Raw genomic sequence first — 18,004 nt, 5'->3', positions numbered from 1 at the left:
CATCGGAATTTGTGCAATTAATGCACAAATCTTTTTGGCTAGTTTGCAGGAGGAGGAGAAGGACCTCCCCGCCCGCTCCCGCAGTGCCGGATGCACAGGGTCCGTTAGGATACGGGTGGTCCCTGGGGTCCCTCCCCTCCAGATTAACCGGCTCCAGACCTGGATCCTGATAGGGATTTGTCAGGGACACCCCCCCCCCTTGAAGGGGATGATCCTTGAGTTCTCCGCTTATTTCAGAGAGAAGAGGTGGAGCCACTCATCCCCTTTATTATCCAGGAGCTGGGTATTGAGAGTCCTTCAGTGGATGCACTCATGGCCACGATGCCAGTTCCCGTGGACCAGGACCTGGCGGGACTCGGGGCTCTTCCGCGCACTTTTCCTTTCCATCCCATGCACAAGCTGATGCTTCTCCGGGAATGGGAAGCTCCCGAGTCGGGGCTTCGAGTGGGGAGGGCTATGGACAAGCTCTATCCTCTCCCTGAGGATTGCCTGGAAATGCCGAAAATGCCCAAGGTGGATTCTTCTGTGTCAGCGGTCACTAAGCACACCACTATCCCGGTGGTGGGAGCCATGGCCCTAAAAGATGTCCAGGACTGCAAGCTCAAATTCTCTCTCTCATCTTCGAGGTCTTGGCCTTGGTAGTTCGGGCGACGATCTGCAACAGTCTCATGCAGCGGGCAAGCCTTAACAATTGCAGAGGAGGAGCAGGCCAAAAGGTTGGAAGGCGCTATAGAGTATGGGGCAGATGCTCTTTACGACTTACTCCGCATCCAGGCAAAAGCGATGGTGTCGGCCAGACGACTTCTCTGGCTGCGCAGTTGGTTGGCGGACTCTTCCAAGTCGCAGTTGGGCACTCTTCCTTTCAAGGGTAAGTTGCTTTTTGGCGAGGACCTGGAACAGCTTATTAAATCCTTGGGTGAGAACAAGGTCCATAATCTGCCTGAGGACCGCCCGAAACAACAGTCGAGGACCTTTTTCTCTACACGTTCCCGCTTCTGGGGCCAGCGAAGGTATAATATTTGGGGGTGAGGGTCTTTCTCTACAGGGACTCCCTCCAGATCTCAGTCCTTTCGCAGCCGTCATGCCTTCCGAGATGGTAATCCACAACATTCCACTGCAAAGCCCGCCTCTCAATGAGTTTCGGCTGGCCCATTCCTCTGTTCCAAGCTTAGGTGGTCATCTCTCCCTGTTTTTCGAGGAATGGGCCAAGATCACATCTGACCAGTGGGTCCTCAAGATAATAGAGAAAGGTTACCCTTTAGAGCAGGGGTGGGCAATTCCGGTCCTCGAGGGCTGCAATCCAGTCGGGTTTTCAGGATATCCTTAATGAATATGCATGAGAGACCTTGCATACACACTGCCTCAGTTGTATGCAAATCTATTTCATGCATATTCATTAGGGGTATCCTGAAAACCCGACTGGTTTGCAGCCCTCGAGGACTGGACTTGCCCACCCCTGCTTTAGAGTTTGCTCGAGACCTGCCGGATCTGTACATAATCTCTCTTTGCGGACACCAGAAGCGAGCTGCCATATGCCAGACTCTCGCCAAGCTCCAGCGGCTGGGGGCCATAGTCCCAGTCCCAGTGGACGAACAAGGCACCTAGTATTCAATCTACTTCGTGGTGCCGAAAAAGGATGGTTCCTTCCGCCCTATTTTGGACCTCGGGAGAGTCAACCGAGCCCTCAGTGACCCATTTTCGAATGGAAACCCTGAGGGCGTTAATAGCAGCTGTTCGCTCCAGAGAGTATCTGGCCTCTCTTGACGGAGGCTTACTTACACATACCAATCCACGTGAGCATCAGAAGTATCTCCGATTCCACATCTTGGGGCCAGCATTTTCAGTTCAGGGCTCTGCCTTTCGGTCTAGCCACAGCACCGCACACATTTACCAAGGTGGTGGTGGTGGTGGCGGCGGCGGCCGCAGTCTGACAATTGGCTCGTGCGGGCCAAGTCGGAAACTCTATGCAAGCTGGCAGTCGACCGCGTCCTTGCTCTTCTCACCTCCTTGGGCTGGATAGTCAACTTTCCCAAGAACAATCTGCACCCTTCCCAGGTCCTGGAATTTCTGGGGGCTCGCTTCGATACCCGGGTCGGCAAGGTATTCCTACCGGACGCGCGAGCATTCAAGCTGATGGACCAGGTCCGACATCTCCTTTCGATGCCACTTCCTACGGCATGGGACTACCTCAAAGTTCTCGGGACCATGGCTTCCACTATCGACCTGGTCCCCTGGGCTTTTGCGCATAGGCGACCATTACAGAAAGCTTTGCTATCCCAATGGAAGCCGGTGTCTGAGCAGTTTCGGGCAACTCTACCATTGCCGACATACAATGGTGACTATTGCTTAAAGCACCTTCTGAAAGGACTCTCTCCTCAGACTCCACAGTGGATTGTAATCACAACAGATGCCAGCCTATCTGGGTGGGGAGCAGTCTGCCAGACTCGAGCTACACAGGGAATACTGGTCCCCAGAACAATCCCGCTGGCACATCAATCGCCTGAAGGCCTAGGCGGTCCATCTGGCTCTGTCTTCCTCCCACTGATTTGCCGCAAGGCGTTGTGCGTGCTCTCGGACAACTCCACTACGGTGATGTATATCAATCGACAGGGAGGGCACCAAGAGTTGCTTGGTGGCCCTGGAAGCCAGCAAGCTCTTCACCTGGGCGGAGCACCACCTGGAGCACCTAGTAGCTTCACACATAGGGGGCCAGGAGAATGTTCAAGCTGATTTGATTTGATTTTTTTTTTTTTTTTTGTCGCTAGCATCTCGATCCGGGCGAGTGGGAGTTGTCAGACGGAGCGATGGTTCTGATTGTCAACAGGTGGGGTCCTCCTCACCTGGACCTGATGGCAACACTGAATAGTGCCAAGGCTCCCAGGTTCTTCAGCCACTGGAGGGAACACTGCTTGGAAGGAGTAGATGCACTAGTACTTCCCTGGCCCTGCGACGTCCTTCTGTACGTTTTCCCTCCTTGGCATCTAGTGGGAAAGGTTCTCAGAAGAATAGAACTTCACAGTGGTCCGGTCATCCTCGTAGCTTAGTGTCCCCGCAGACCGTGGTTCACGGACATAAGCCGTGTACTTCACTGGCTTATGTCCGCGTTTGGAAAGTTTTCGAAAATGTGCGGAATTGGGTTTCTCAGCTCGTTCAGCTCCGGTTTCCATGATTCTTTCCTTCCTCCAGAAGGGCCAAGGGTTTCTCCTTCAGCTCGTTGCGCGTCCACGTGTCCACTTTTGGCTCCCTCTTAGGCAACATTGATGTTTACGCGGTAGCGGCTCACCCGGATGTTGTCAGTTTCCTAAAGGGAGCCAAGCATTTAAAGCCACCCATCCGGTCCACTTGTCCTTTGTGGAGTCTTAACTTAGTCCTTCGGGCTCTTTGTGAGGCACCTTTCGAACCTCTCCATCGGGCTACCCTTAAGGATTTGATGCTCAAGACAGTCTTCCTGGTTTCTATCTGCTCTGCCAGAAGGGTGTTGGAGATTCAAGCATTGTCCTGTCAGGAGCCTTTTCTGCGGTTTTCTGATTCGGGAGTTTCTCTCAAGACTATATACCTTTTTTCTTGCCGAAGGTTATTTCTTCCTTCCATGTCAGTCTGTGGAGCTTCTCGCATTCTCTCCTGAGGATATAGCGGGTTCAGTTGGGAGTGATCTTCGCCGCCTTAATGTAAAACGCATTTTACTGCTTTACCTTCAGTTTACCAATGATTTCTGGGTCTCTGATCAACATTTTGTCCTGTGGAGTGGTCCAAATAGGGGCAACCAAGCTTCTAAGACTATGATCGCTCAGTGGTTGAAGGAGGCGATCTCGTCTGCCTGTATCTGCCAAGGCCAAGTAGTTCCGGAGGGCCTGAAGGCTCATTCCTTGCGTTCTCAGGCTACTTCCTGGGAGGAGAGTCAATCAGTCTCTCTGCAGGAAATATGCAGGGCTGCTACGTGGAAATCTCTGCAACCCTTTGCTCGACAATACTGCCTTGATGTACAGGCACCAGTATTTGGTTCCTTCGGTCGGCAGGTGCTTTGAGCGGGACTGTCTGTCTCACCCTTTGTAGGGAAGCTTTGGTACATCCCACGGTCTGGACTGATCTGGGTATGTACAGGGAAAGGAAAATTAGTTCTTACTTAATTTTTGTTCCTGTAGTACCATGGATCAGTCCAGATGCCCTTCCCTGTATTTTCTTCCATCCACTCGAAGCCTTTTTTTGCAGGTTACTAGAAGTTTTTCATTAGTGATTATCCTTAAAGGCACCGGAAGCATCTGTTTTGATGACAATGGATATGCAAGAGCGCTCATATACACAGTCCATTCAAGGTTTGCAATTGTTTAGTTTTATGAGTTCTCTTGTTGCTTGATCTTTTACTGGTTATCTTTATTCTTATCTGCTTTGACAATGGTTATACTGAAGGGCTGCAGGGTAGGCTCTGTCCTGATATACCCTTTCAGTTTTGGTCTGTCTCCATCTGCTGGACAGGAGGCTCAACCCATGGTCTGGACTGATCCGTGGTACTACAGGAACGAAAATTGACAGGTAAGAACTAATTTTCCTCTATATACGTCTTCAAAATGGTACTAAATCAAGGGTACGCTTCATGACACTAACAACCAGCAGATTTAAAACAAATTGTGGACAGATTCCTGGCGGAGAAGTCCATAAACCATCCTTAAGTAGGTAGACTTGAGAAAGCTATTGCTTATCCCTGTGGATTAGCAACAAGAAATGCAGAAAGTCCTCAAAGTTAACGTCGCTAGACTTGTGGCATTCTGCAGTTATGTCTTTGCTGAATTTTCTGCAGACCTCCAGCAGCCATTTCATCTTCTAACGCTGAGTGTGGTGCTGGGCACTGATGTCAGTATTGTCCACACCCGACCTATTTAGAGAGAAAGCGAGTAGATGATCCTTCCTCTCCTGAGCCAGGCAAGCTTGAAAGAGGAGCCATGGCAGCTCAGGTCTTTTTTCCACTTTAGACTTTGGGTTCAGGGTATTATTTTTTTTCCTTCTCTACTCTTGCTGCTGCTACCTCAAAGTAGAGTTGGGAGGGTTGGTGAATATTTATTGGCTTTTGCCCCCAAGCTCAGAATGGAAGAGCTGTCAGCAGGTCATTGTTGTGTGGGATGGCGGAGATGGACCTCCATCTTTTGCATGTCCTACTATATTTACACAGACACACACACATGCATGCCCAGAGAGTTCAACAATAACATTTTATCTTTTTAGGTAAAAGTGGCGTCACATTCTTGGTGCCGGAACCAATCCCTATATATAACATTGTTTCCTATGGGAAAATCAGTTTTGACTTAAGCTGTGGTTTTCAGGAACTATTTGTGATTCAAGTGCGAGGGCTTCCTGCCTATCTTCATTTTTGGGATCTGCCTGGTACTTGTGGCTCAGATTGGCCACTCTGAGTCTGGATGCTGGGCTTGATGGACTTTGGTCTGACCCTATATGGCCTTTCAGAGCATAGAGTATAAGATGACAGAATTGTTAAATTAACGAAGTACCAATTTACCTGGATAAAAGAGCTGTCAGAAAACTGCCCACCCTTTAAAGTATCTAAAATTACGCGTGGGGTTCCACAACACGTGTTTCTGGCCACATCAGGTAGTTCCTGAGGGAGGTGGGTTAGGGCAGGGAAGGAAAATTTTAGCATTTTTTTTCAAATCTCTGCGTGTTTCATGCACAGAAAAAGCAGGTGCAAATGGGAAGTTTGCACACCCAGCAATTTTTAGAGGCAGAGTATGGGCAAACGTTTCCTTTTTGAAACCTCCATAGGCGCACAGTAACCATGCATTTTGCACCTGGACTATTTTGAAAATTACCCCTGTACTCAACGTAGTTTGACTACACTTGTTAGCTTTTTTTTTGTTGTTGTTGTTGTTAAACAGACTTATTTGTTCAGCTTTTTAAGGAACTAACTGCTCATTGGCTGGCTGAAGAGAGACAGTGGCCTGCATTTTGCGCTAAAGTTATGTATATGTTTAAGAGAACCTATGAGCCCAATATTCAAAAGCCCTAAGCGCCCAGACTTTGGAATTTAAACATTTTCCTGGGCTCAGCTCCTAAATTTAGGGGCCTTAAATCATAAGGTGCTTAAAAAGTAGGTGGGGCCAGGACAGGAGAATGAACCTTAGGTGCTCAGCTCTGATTTTCAACAATGGGCCCTAAATGAGGTGTCTCAGTTTTTGGTGGTCCTGGTACCTGCAATAATTTTAGGAACCTATATTTAGCTGTTTAAGGTACCTTTAAATCAGGCTTTATGAGCCCGATATTCAACAGCGTGGGAAATGAATAAATTAGCCGGATAAAACGTATCTGGCTAACTCTGCTCGGATATTCAGCAACACGTCCATGACACAGAATATCCCCAGCTATCCCAAGTGTTAGCTAGCCAAGTTTATCCAGATAGCATGGTATATTGGTATTTATCTGGCTAAGTTAAGCCAAGTAGCTGACTCAGCCTAGAAATGCTCTTCTCATGACTTGTCCCGCTAACTTTTTAGGCTGCATAAAAAGGTACCCAGATAAGTGCTAGCAGCCGAGTATGGCCAGACATGCAAATTACACTGAATATTGGCCCCTATGTTATAGAGCTCATGGAAACAGAAGAAAATAGCAGAAAAGGCCTAGTTGGGTCACCTAATCTGCCTGTTTGAGCCTGCCCGCATTGTTGTCACAGGTCTTAACATGTGAGGACTTCCTGATTTTATCCAGAAGAAAATAAGGGCCAGAGGGGAGATATAATGAGCATATAGTGGTATTAGGGAGCTTTATAGAGTAACTGATAATGGGGTAAATGCCATGGTTAATTCTGTTACAGGTCTGTGGAGCTTTCCTGTCAACAGACTGGAGTGAACGCAAGCGCTGTGGCAACAAACTGAGCTTCTTTGGCACTGGAGAATGCTTTGTGTTCAGGGTAAGAGATTACAGTGGCAAGGAAAAGGGGCAGCCTTGCTTGGTTAGATCAGAAGACCCTCCGGATTATATGTTAGTAATTCTTATTCCCCCTTGCCCCACTACCGACCTCGCGCCCTCCATCCCTTTCTCCATGTTATGTGCTCTTGATGGTTGTACCGGGCAGCCTTAGATCCCCCTGCTTAGTGGGAAAACTGAATGGAGACAGCTTTTATTTACTTGTCTGCTACCTCCAACCTTTCCATGTGGTCTCTTCTGTCAGAAGTCATTGCTCCTGCAGAGTATGTGTGTGTGTGTGTGTGTGTTTGCCATCAGCTTTTTTTTTTTTTTCTTGGGAGCAACATCCACATCTGACATGCCAGAGCTTTCTCATCTTCTAGAAGAGATCAGCTTAAATCCACGGGCTGTGCCATCCAGCTGCAGGCTTCATTCTTCTGTGTATTCTGGATAATTGGAGGCTTGGACAATTGCATTTTCCCTTTTGATAAATTTGTCGGGTTAAAGTGACCTGCCTGGTTTGTTTGTTTGTTTAAAATCATTTCTATACTGTCGTTAAGTAGTTTACCATCACAATGGTTTACAGTGAGGCACATATATACATCTTTGGAAAATATATGTTAATACTATCTATAGGAAGCGCCATTATAGTCCGGTAACATAGTTTAGTAAAAAAAAAAGGCTATTGGTAAAGTGTAAAAATCTTGTCCTTTTTCTACATTTCACAGATTTAATTTCATATATAACTCTGGAGTGTATGGTTTGTTTTGATCAAACACACTCATTGAGCAGACGAGTGCTGCGTTCTCATGTTCTGCTGCCAGGTTGAATGAGATGAGAACCTGCCTGTTTAGAAGGGCAGCATTCGTTCTTGTGTGTGTGCAGTGAATGCTTTTTAGCCACCTACTTTGCAACGTTCTTGATTTCTTCTTGCACAGCTGCAGCCAGAAGTGGAGCGCTACGAATGGGTTGTGATCAAGCACCCAGAACTGGCCAGGATGGCCGGCACTGAAGCTGCCAGCAATGCCCCTCCTTTCCCAGTGACGGGAAGTCCAGCAGTGACCCCTCGGACCGTCTCTCTCCTTTCCTGGCTACCCGACACTTCAACCTGCCTTCCAAAACGGCTTCTATGTTCATGGCAGGCAGCGGCGACTGCGTCATCATAGGTGAGTCCAAGCCTCTTTCCCTGGGCCCCATCCTCCAAAGTCAGTACACAGCATAAGGATCGCAGCAGGCCCCTGTGCTAAAACATGTTACTAAATATTTAAGAACAAACACAAAAAAACCCCCACCTTACTCTTCTGATCTAGAATTTTATTACAACCCCCTTCTTTCTTGAAATAGTTTATTTTGAAAGCTTGATTTGGCTTAGTTTTTAGAAAGTATACTGAAAGTTATAAGTTGACTTGCCAAAAACAAAATTAGTTTAAAGAAAATCAAATCAACTTGTTTTGGGTAGCGTTGTTACCTCCGGTGAGAAGAGCAAAGGACTAGGGATGCGAACTCTGAGGTTAAAGAAGGCCCCTTAGCCCTGGAAGCCGCAGTTGTAAAGGTTTGCTAAATATATGCTAAATTTTAGTTTATATTATAACTGATTTGATTTTGAGCTAGTTCTTAGGCATCTCTGTTGGAAGGATTACATGCCTGTTGGCAACACGATGTCAGTCCGTCATGTATCCATGCATACGAATGGACAGAGACAAAGGGATAGACATGGTGAAGGCAAAGCAGGGAGGTGACCCAGGAACAGGGCACGTCCCCATTGCGGGAACACTGGTCCCTTACAACGCTTCCACCCTTTGCTTAACTTTCCCACCATTCCCTGGGAGAGATTTGTCAGGTGGCAGTAGCAGCAGCTCCACAGGAAGTCCTGAAAATCTTTCTGGATGTTGGCTTTGAGCTCAGCTTCTCTTTACCTAAAATTATTGTACTTGGGAGGTGGGGGCAGAGAAGAGGAAGGAGTTGTCAGCAGTTGCTCGATGGGGACACCTGTAGGTGAGATTTGGAGTTGCACTTACGAGGTTCTGGAGGGAGCTCCAGACTGTGGCTGCGATGACTGGGTTTAGAGGGAGGAGAGTTGGGGTATAATGAAGGATAAGCTTTGGCACTCATGGTACCTTCAACCTCACCTCCCCCTGTCAGCAGTGGAAGTGAGGGGGTTGGGGACGTTCCCAACTGGTCTGGAAGCTCCGGCATGGAAAGAACAAATAAGCATTGTACTATGGAACGGTCATCAAGCAGGTCCTGCGTTATGATAAATGAGTAGTATCTGTTCCAGGATATCCTCATTCCATAGAAAGTAACAAATAAATAATTTCTCGCAAGAGCCAGCAAGCTTGGTGATTTGAGTCAATACCTTCAAACCGAACCCCCATGATCTGGAGTCATTTCTGCTTGTGAGAGTACCCAGTGGGAGCTTTCCTCCTTTGTGCCAGTATCTCGGGCTACTGATTCAGGGTGAGGACTGCACCCACTGTGGATACTTTCATGGGCGTGAGTTCAGATGGTATCGAGATAGCGAGAAATCAACAGTTTCTAAAGGTCTAGTTCTATATATAATTGATACTTGTAAACCGTCTTTATCAAACTAGTTTGAAAAGACGGTATAGAAATATTTTTAAATAAATAAATAAATATGTCTCCACATAGCTTCCCATGCACGCATTTATTTGCCATTGCATCCCATCCGTCTAAACTAGGAAGGTCGCATCCCTGCATATAAGGCCTTCGGCACCCTCAGAGTTTGAGACCCCTAACTGAAGCTGTTTCAGAGAAATTAGGTAGGGGACATGCACTCTTTCTCTCATGACAGAACTGAAGATAAAAATAAACTGCAATAAACTGATCCAGTGGCTCAGTAGCCATGCCATGCACAGCCATGCAGAACATCCCCTGTTGGGTCCCCGAGTCTTCCACTCCCCAGGTCAGCTAAAGATGCTGCAGTGGCGGCATTCACAGCCCCTGTGTGGGATGGGGATGAGGATTCATGGCCATGGCTTAAACAGAGACACCTGGTGGCCGGATTCAGGGCCCATGTTGTAGGGTTCTGGAAGAAGCCCATGGAGCATGGTCTCCCAGCCCAGGACTTTCACTGCTCTGAATAGACTTAAGTATATTGGGAGAGGATATAATTGAAAAAAAAACCCAGTAGCTCCAAAGGGAAGGCTTGTAGTGGCAAATCCCAGCTCTGGTCCTAAATCGGCTGGAAATTGCCAGGTCAAAGGGCAAAAATGAAATGACCGCAGGTTCCTTGTTCTTGCCACAGGTGGCGGCGACGGCCAGGCTCTGTACCTTGATGCCGACCTGAACTACGGGAGAACCAGTCACTGCAACACCTTCAATAATCTGCCGCTGTGCTCCGAAACCTTTCAGATCTCCACCGTGGAGGTGTGGGGCTTCAAGGATGCCATGAGCCTCTGAGGAGGAGCCCCCCCTGCAAACAGAGTTCATGGCTGTCTGTTCCCTCCGTGCCGCCCGGGTTTCCGAGGCACCCAACTCGACCCATGTGCAAGAGTCAGAACGCTGCGACGGTTCTGACTGGCTGCTTCGAAATGTGAATTTTGATCCGATTGCCATGGCGGCCTGGTGTCTCTAACCCTTTCTTCCCAAGGTGATGTTTGTCTCTGCACAGAGATTTGGGACCATGCAATTCTGAAAAGCTATACTTTTTGTATTATCATGAAATCTGTTTCCCATGCAAGGTTTAGGGAAAGGCTCATCCTGATGAGAATTATCAGATCATTCTGCTTTCGATTTCCAAGTTACCGTAGGATTTTTTTTGGGGGGGGGAAGGAGGGAGACGGGGTTTATAATGTTCTGAATATTGTCTTTCTGTAAATAACAGCTACTCCACGCCTTCTGTAAATAATAAGCCACTCCACGCCTCAGCGGCTACATCTGCAGATGTAGCCGCTGAGGTGTGGAGTGGCTTGAAACGGGGCGCAGGCGTCACGGTTGGGGCTCCCACGGATCTTTTTCTCTCCTGGTCTGTGACTGACCAAGCAGGCGCTGTAAAACCTGCAGCATATCACGAGTCTTTTGAGTGGACAGCTAAAAGCAAAGCAAGGTGCTAATAAGAGACTTTTTTTTTTTTTTTGCCTAGCAACACCGTAGTAGTATTAGGTGACTGAAGGCCCTTGCAGCCCAGGCTGGCACAAATCTTCCTGCAACTTGGTTCCCGAGCTGCAGGGCTAAATATGCTGTTAAGAAGAACAGAAAAGAATAAAACACACCAGCATCCCCTTAAAATAAAGCCTTGCTCTTTGCCTGCAAAACCTGAAAGGAGGAAGGCTTTCAGCTCCAGAGGAATTGTGTGGTACAGTTCTAAGGCTTACAAGAGCACAATGTGAAGCTTTTTTTTTTCTCTCGGTGTTTCGCCCTTGGGGGAACCTGAGGTGCTAGTGTGTGCTCAGCTGGATCCATCCCCCTGTGCGCTCTCCTCCCATGAAGAAGGGGCTAAGGCAGGCTCCGCTCCAGTGTTAGTTTTCCTGCCTGATGCCTGGTATCAGAAGCCTTGCTCTGTGAAGAAGAGGAGGAGTTCAGCTTCTTTCCTCATGGGCATGTTTGTTTTATTGCACTAAAAGTTGTTGTGGGTTTTTTTTGTTTGTTTTTGGTTTTTTTGTTTGGTTTTTGTTTTTTTTAAGTAGTGTTCCTTCCATTTTTCTTCCTAAATATGGAAATGAGAAATTGTCACTATGGTTCTGAACTTACTGAGCACAGCCTCATTAGGATCCGGTGGTAAGAAGTTTAACTTTAGCTGAGCCAACCCCCCCTCCTCTTTTGGTTAGAAAGAACGTATGGACGAGGGGGACTTTGAGCCGGCCGCTTCCTCGCCGGTGCCCCTTGCTGAAGGATAAAGTCTTGCGCGCTTTGCCCCTATGCTCCTGGTGGGGTTGGCTTCTGTGCATTGATGGATTTTTTGTGTGGCGGCAGTGGTCTCTGGGCGAAGGCAGCAGATGTATAGTCTTAGTTAGGCTCTTGCTTGAGCCCGCCTAAACCAGCATTTCTGTCCCGCGGCATCACCTCGCAGCACCTCTGAAAGGAAGGGGCAGAATTTCATAGATCGCAGGATTACGCAGAGCAGTCCTGATCCTGCCTAGAAATGAGGACTCCGGGATCCTGGTTTGCTAAGCAGAGCTTTTAAGTAACTTAGTTCTGATGCTGTAAAGAAACACGATCTAAAGGGGTTTTTGTGGGGTTTTTTTTCAAAATACTAAGTTGCTTGCTTTGTGGCCACGTCCAGCCTTCTTCCTCTGAGCAAGCTTTGCTTTGCTGCTTCTGTAACCGTGTTTTGAGTTGGGGTTTGGTTTTTTTTTTTTTTATTAAATATAGCCATAGCTGCCTGGGCCCACGTTCCGGCTAACACAGTTTCCATATATTTTGTATGCGTGAGTGTGTGGCGCAGTGCTTTGATCTGCTGAGGTTTGTGAAGGTGGAAGCGGCGAAGTAGAGAGCTTATAAAGCATTTCCTCAAGAATGACATTTTAAAAAGGGGAACTGAATGAGGGAGGGGGGGGAAAGGTTTGTGATGCTGCTATCAGATCCCAAGCAGGGCACGCTCTGTGAAATCGTTAATATCTGCTAACTCCGGGTCCTGGCAAACAAATGGCTGAACTGGGAATCTCTTCAAAGCGACAAGGCCTCCTCTGGCCTTTTCGACTTCCTGCTCACCTATCCAGATTACAGCTCCCTACTTCTCTCTCCCCTCCATCACCTTCCAGCTCATCTCGCTTTTTCTTGGCAGTGCATTGTGCTTTTATTATCCGTGCGTGGGGCTAGGGAAGGAGAAGAACTGGGATGGCCACGGGTTGCCAGTCAGTGAAATTCTGGTCCAAAAGGGTTTAATTTGTCATCCTCGGAAATATTTTATGCCTTTTGTTGGACCTGAGGTGGGAGAAGGGAGCAGTAGAGAGATGCAGCTGTGCATTTTAGGATTTTAGGACCTGTCCTCACTAATTTGTGTTTGTAACAAAAAGCAGCAATGCTTTAAATTTTTTTTTCTTCAGGAGCTAGACTGCAGTTGCCACAATAAAGAAGAATGGATGAGTCTGGCAACTCTGTGGTACTGCTCTAGATCTGTGGTTCCCAAACCTGTCCTGGAGGAACTCCAGTCTGTCGTGTTTTTTTCAGGATACGTGCAATGAATATGTATAAGGGAGATTGCATGTATTACCTTCATAGCATGCAAATTTTCTCTCCTGCATATTCACTGGGGCTGGCGTTCCTCCAGGACAGGTTTGGGAATCGCTGATCTAGAGCAGTACCACAGAGTGGAAGTTTTGGGCTGAATTCCACAGTTCTTTGAGCTACTCGGGGTAGCAGGAGTGCACTGCCCCAAGTCCACCCTTTGAGCTCTCTGTGAAAGCCACCAACAAAGGGCAGGAAGATGGTCCCAGAGGCTCAATACATGCAAAGGGCTCTAGTAGAAAATCCTGGAGGCTATGTGTAACGGATCCGTGACAAGAGACTGGGGGGGAACCTGAATTCACCCCAGCGGTTCTGGACCAATGTTCACATTTTGGAAGAGATGAATGGCACACTTCATTCATATAATTGAATGAAATAGTTATAGCTTTTGGCTTTATATTGATGTCTTTTTATGCTTTTGTTTTTCAGCAGTTATGCAGTATAATCCATCCTGCTGGCACTGCCAATGTAGATAATGGATCTGGTGCTGGGAGTTCCCAGATATCCATCAGTCTCGAGCTGTTGTGGGCAGGACTGTCAGAATCTGTAGTGCAGTAGCACCTCTCTGTAAACCAGAAGATTGGGAGGTGGGGGACGTTTAAGTGTGCTGTTACGCACAAGGGAGATGTGACCTAGCAGATTACGCAAGATGCCTTTCAGTACCATTTAAGGTGCTTTTAGAGTGCAACTTGCATCTATTAACCCTAACTGCCCTCTGATGCGAGTGGAAGCTTTCCCTTCTTAAAGGGCACCAATATTTAAAGACTAAGATTGGTTTTAGCTCCTCATCTCTTTAATCACACTTAGTCCACCTGTTGGACAAAGCTCCCATCCCCCCAAGTCACGTCACGAGAGCCGATGACATCTTCACAGACTTCGTGTGGGGTTGGTGCATTACTTTCCCTTTTGGATCAGCCTAGTCTTACAGTAGAAATGTTCCTGGATTCCTTCCTAAGGAAAAAGAGCAAAGTAAAGATGCCGGCAACCATAACCGGAATGCACAGGTCTCTAACCGTATGCTAAATGCAGCCCTCCAATCCAATGCAGAAAGCCCTGGACGAGAGGAGATCAGTGTGGGTATCTTCCAAGAGCATTAAAGACTACAGAAAGGGAAGGTTGTGATCCCCTGGTCAAGGTCTACAGAGTTTGTAAAAACTGCACCACCCCCAACCCTCACCATCTCTGAACACAGCTAATAAGGACCTCCTTTATGGCAAGCTCTTTACTCTAGAGCTGGAGTTCATGACCTTTCATTCCAGTGGCTTCCACTTTGCTTTTTTCTCCTGCAAAGAAGAGATTATTATCCACTCCCGATACACCTGTGTCCACAGTTAGCTTTATGCAAAATGAAAACCGATTTGTCAAGAGGTTGAAAGCATTAGAAAAGAACTTTTAAAGTAATAAGACTGGCCCGTAAGTTTAAATTAGCAATGTGCTTCAGTTGATCGGTCAGTAGCTTGCTGCCACCATGGCCATATTACAGCTTCTCTGTTCTTTTGGTATCATCCTGTAGGAGAATATTTGATGTGACTTGATTTGTGCTTTTTCTGCCTGATTTATCTGCATATAGTTAATATGTTCATAGCAGGAGCAGTAGGAGGATTGATTGAGAGATTAGAATTCCCCCCCCCCACACACACACACACACACACACACACACACACACACACACACATTGTGTGCTATGCAAGAATACTGTTGCACTTGAGCCACATATGAACCACCATAGCAGAACTCAGCTGCAAAATCCCTGCATGCCAAAGCCTCATATAGTTCTCTTTTAAAAAAAAATAAATAAAAATCTATGCAATATGGGATTCAGTTGGAAACTATGAACTTATTGTTTGTCCCAATACTGGTAACACACAAGAATCATGGTGTGGCCATGTGTTACTAAGCTGGTTATACTGGGGGCCAAGAGAAGAAGGTTGACATAAGATGACTGCCACTTGTGAGCTGTATACCTCTGCGGCACGGCAACTGTGTGCTGTAGTCAGTAGGGTCCTGAGTTCATCTGCAGGTGTGAGCAGCCCAGAAGTGCCTTGGCGCAACTCAAGGCACTGGTCATTTTGGGGGGGGGTGGGGGGGGGAGAAGAGGAAAGGCCATGGCTTTGCTTTAGAGAAAATTCCTTAAGTTGCATTTTGGACGTTTACTTGCAAGGACATTTCCTATGTTAACGTTTTACAAAATGGCCGATGGCTTAGTTAGATTATGTACCTATCTGCTGCCCTTAATCACTTTAGGGCAATCGGATAAAGTCATAGCCTGCATCAGATCCACAGCGTTGGATACGAAACATGTCCCATACTGTTGATGAGAGTACCACCAGTAGCCTCTGTCATGCTTTGCTACTGGCGTGTATGTGAACAACTCACGCCTACAGCTAAACACCTTGATGAGTGTATTCTGGGGTGGTACACATAATTTAGTCTGGGCCCTTGTGTATCGAAGCACTTTGCAGATCAGTGAAAACTCATCTTGGCACGGAAATGAAAGGAAATTAGAACTTGAACAAATACAAAAATAGTACATCTAACTTATGTATGCATTTAGTTTTGATTTTTGGGATGAGAGGAGTTGTCTTCATTTTGCTGGGGGAAAACTTCAACATTTTTATATCTTTATGGCGTCACGATTCCCCTGGGCACACTGTGCAATATGTCTACTAGAAATGTCTCTGCTGCTACGGTTCATATCTCCAAAAGCAAGGAGGGGAGGAAGAATGAAGAACAGGTCCAAGCCTTCTCTTGAAACATTTCATTTTTTCTCAAACTGAGCCCAGTTGTCTCCAGTCGGAGCTCATATGGCAGCTGTGAAGAATTAGTGATGCTTACTTGTCCCTGAAACATGATTGTTGTGTGTCCGAATGTGAGCTGTTCTTGTCTTGTGACTGTAACCTTAGTAAAGTATTATTCACACTATTTTGTTGTTCCTGGCATTTGTACATGGCGTAAGATTTATGTGGCCTGCATCTTTTCACATGTGTCCATGTGGTGAGTTTCAACAAAGGTTACAAAAAAAATATATTTCATGAACATTTGACTAATCAAAGCAAATGCATGCAAATTTAGGATAATACAACCATTAAAATAGCATATCATTGTAAAACATACAAACCATCACAAATCCTTAATAAAGCAAATGAAAACATCACAATTTAATCATAACCAGAATACCAGCAAAAAACACATCCTAAAGCCAGGGAGCAATAAAACAAAAACCTGAAGTGCAAAACTAAGCCATAGACAGCTGGAACAGACTAAAATTGCTTGATTTCCAAATCCTAAAACTTAGTTAAGGATGTTAAAATTATATGGGTGGATAAATAGCAAAGGTTTTAGTTGCTGTCTAAAACCCCTTCATCTTTAATTAGGCTAAGTTCTTCTGTCATCGTATTTCAAAGTGATGGAATTGAGGAAAGGGCCATATTCCCAGCCTTCATTAATTGTAAGGAGTACCTCGCTGACTGACATTCAAGAATGGGGTGGGATGTAATGGGCTCACCCTGGTTTTATAGCTTTGAAAGCAGTTTCAATGTGGGAGCAAACTGGTAGTCGGTGGAACTCTTTTAATATGGGAGGTGTCCCTCAGTCCAGTCCCAGCGCGAAGGAGAGCCGATACATTCTGAATAATCTGCAACTTGTAACCTTTTAAGGAGAGACGAGTGCCGAGAATTAAATAATCAAATCTTGTGATGACCAGTACTAATACTATTAAATCTGGTGTACAAAAGAGGTTACACAACTGATTAATATGAGGGTGTTTTGAAAAAGGCAGGCCTTATAATCTCTTTAATATTGGCCTCCATATTCAGCCTAGAGTCAGTTGTCCCCACCATGCCCCCTACACTTTGGACCTGGATAGTGCGTGGGACAGTAAACACATTTAATACAGTGGGAGGATCTAGACCTGTCCTGGAGGACCCCCAGCCAGTTGGGTTTTCAGGAATATCTACAATAAATATGCATGAGAGAGTTGTGCTGGAAACCAACTGGCTGGGGGTCCTCCAGGACAGGTTTGGGAACCCCTGGTCTACACTACCTGGGACCTTCCTTACCTTCATAAGGTATTTCAGTATTTGACAGATTCAGTACAAGTTTATTTAAAGACATCCAATGTTTAATCTCTGCACTGATTTAATATAACTACTGGTCTGGAAACATCAGGCTCTGTGTTTATTGCACAGTTGGACAGGATCCACATATAGATAAAATCTTAACTCTTTTGATGAGATCAGCTAAAGGCTTCATGTAATGATTGAGCTCAGGAGCTGATGTTAAATGAGCAATCCTTGTGCTGCTCAATGAGACAGAGATGAGCGTTGTATGGCACTGTGTACCACCATGCGATGGGACCTGCCTTTGATTTCAGCTGCTCAGAAGAGCAGAGTTGCCTTGCTTGGGCTTCTAGAGTAGTGCTTCCCAAAGTGGGGGTCGCCTTCAGCGGGGGTCACACGTGCTTCAACTGGCTGCGTCTTCAGGCGCCAGGAGCAGCCATCTCAATAGTGAAAGGCAGGGGGGCCTGCGAGCCAGCGTGCTTAATAAAAGGGCTGTTTCAAAGGGGGGAATCGGATGTAGGGGGGGGTTTAAGGGGTAGATTGGCTGTGGAGGGTAAGAGGGGCATGAAAGAAGATTGATTAGAGAATGGACGAGAGGCGCTGAGTGAGAGGGGATCAGCTGGGGGAATGTGAGAGAAGAGTGGTTGAGGCTAGGAGGAGATGGGACAGGGTATGAGAGTGAGGGGGGGAATAGGAGATGACAGGATCAGTTGGGGGGGTTAAAAGGAGGGCTTGGGGCTGAAAGAATCAACTGGCTGGATGCAAAAAGGACTGAAGGGGGGGTGAAAGCTGGGAAATGTAAAAGGGGATCAGACGGATGAATGGAGGGGGGGGTGATTGAGAAGGTCAGA

The 18,004-nt window shown here is 46.6% G+C and overlaps 1 protein-coding gene across 1 annotated transcript in view; it reads left to right on the top strand.

The window, feature by feature from the left end:
• Positions 1–16,017, top strand: part of TBC1D24 (TBC1 domain family member 24) — a 79,432-nt gene extending 63,415 nt beyond the window's left edge. The window contains 4 exon segments of the mRNA XM_029576860.1: positions 6,818–6,913; positions 7,848–7,934; positions 7,937–8,075; positions 10,175–16,017. Of these exon segments, the coding sequence (XP_029432720.1) occupies positions 6,818–6,913; positions 7,848–7,934; positions 7,937–8,075; positions 10,175–10,329 (477 nt within the window). The 3' untranslated portion in view covers positions 10,330–16,017.
• Positions 16,018–18,004: the final 1,987 nt, after the last annotated feature.

Source organism: Rhinatrema bivittatum, chromosome 14, assembly GCF_901001135.1.
Source record: "Rhinatrema bivittatum chromosome 14, aRhiBiv1.1, whole genome shotgun sequence".
In the NCBI taxonomy this organism is placed as follows: domain Eukaryota; kingdom Metazoa; phylum Chordata; class Amphibia; order Gymnophiona; family Rhinatrematidae; genus Rhinatrema; species Rhinatrema bivittatum.
This window is presented reverse-complemented; position numbering and strand designations above follow the sequence as displayed.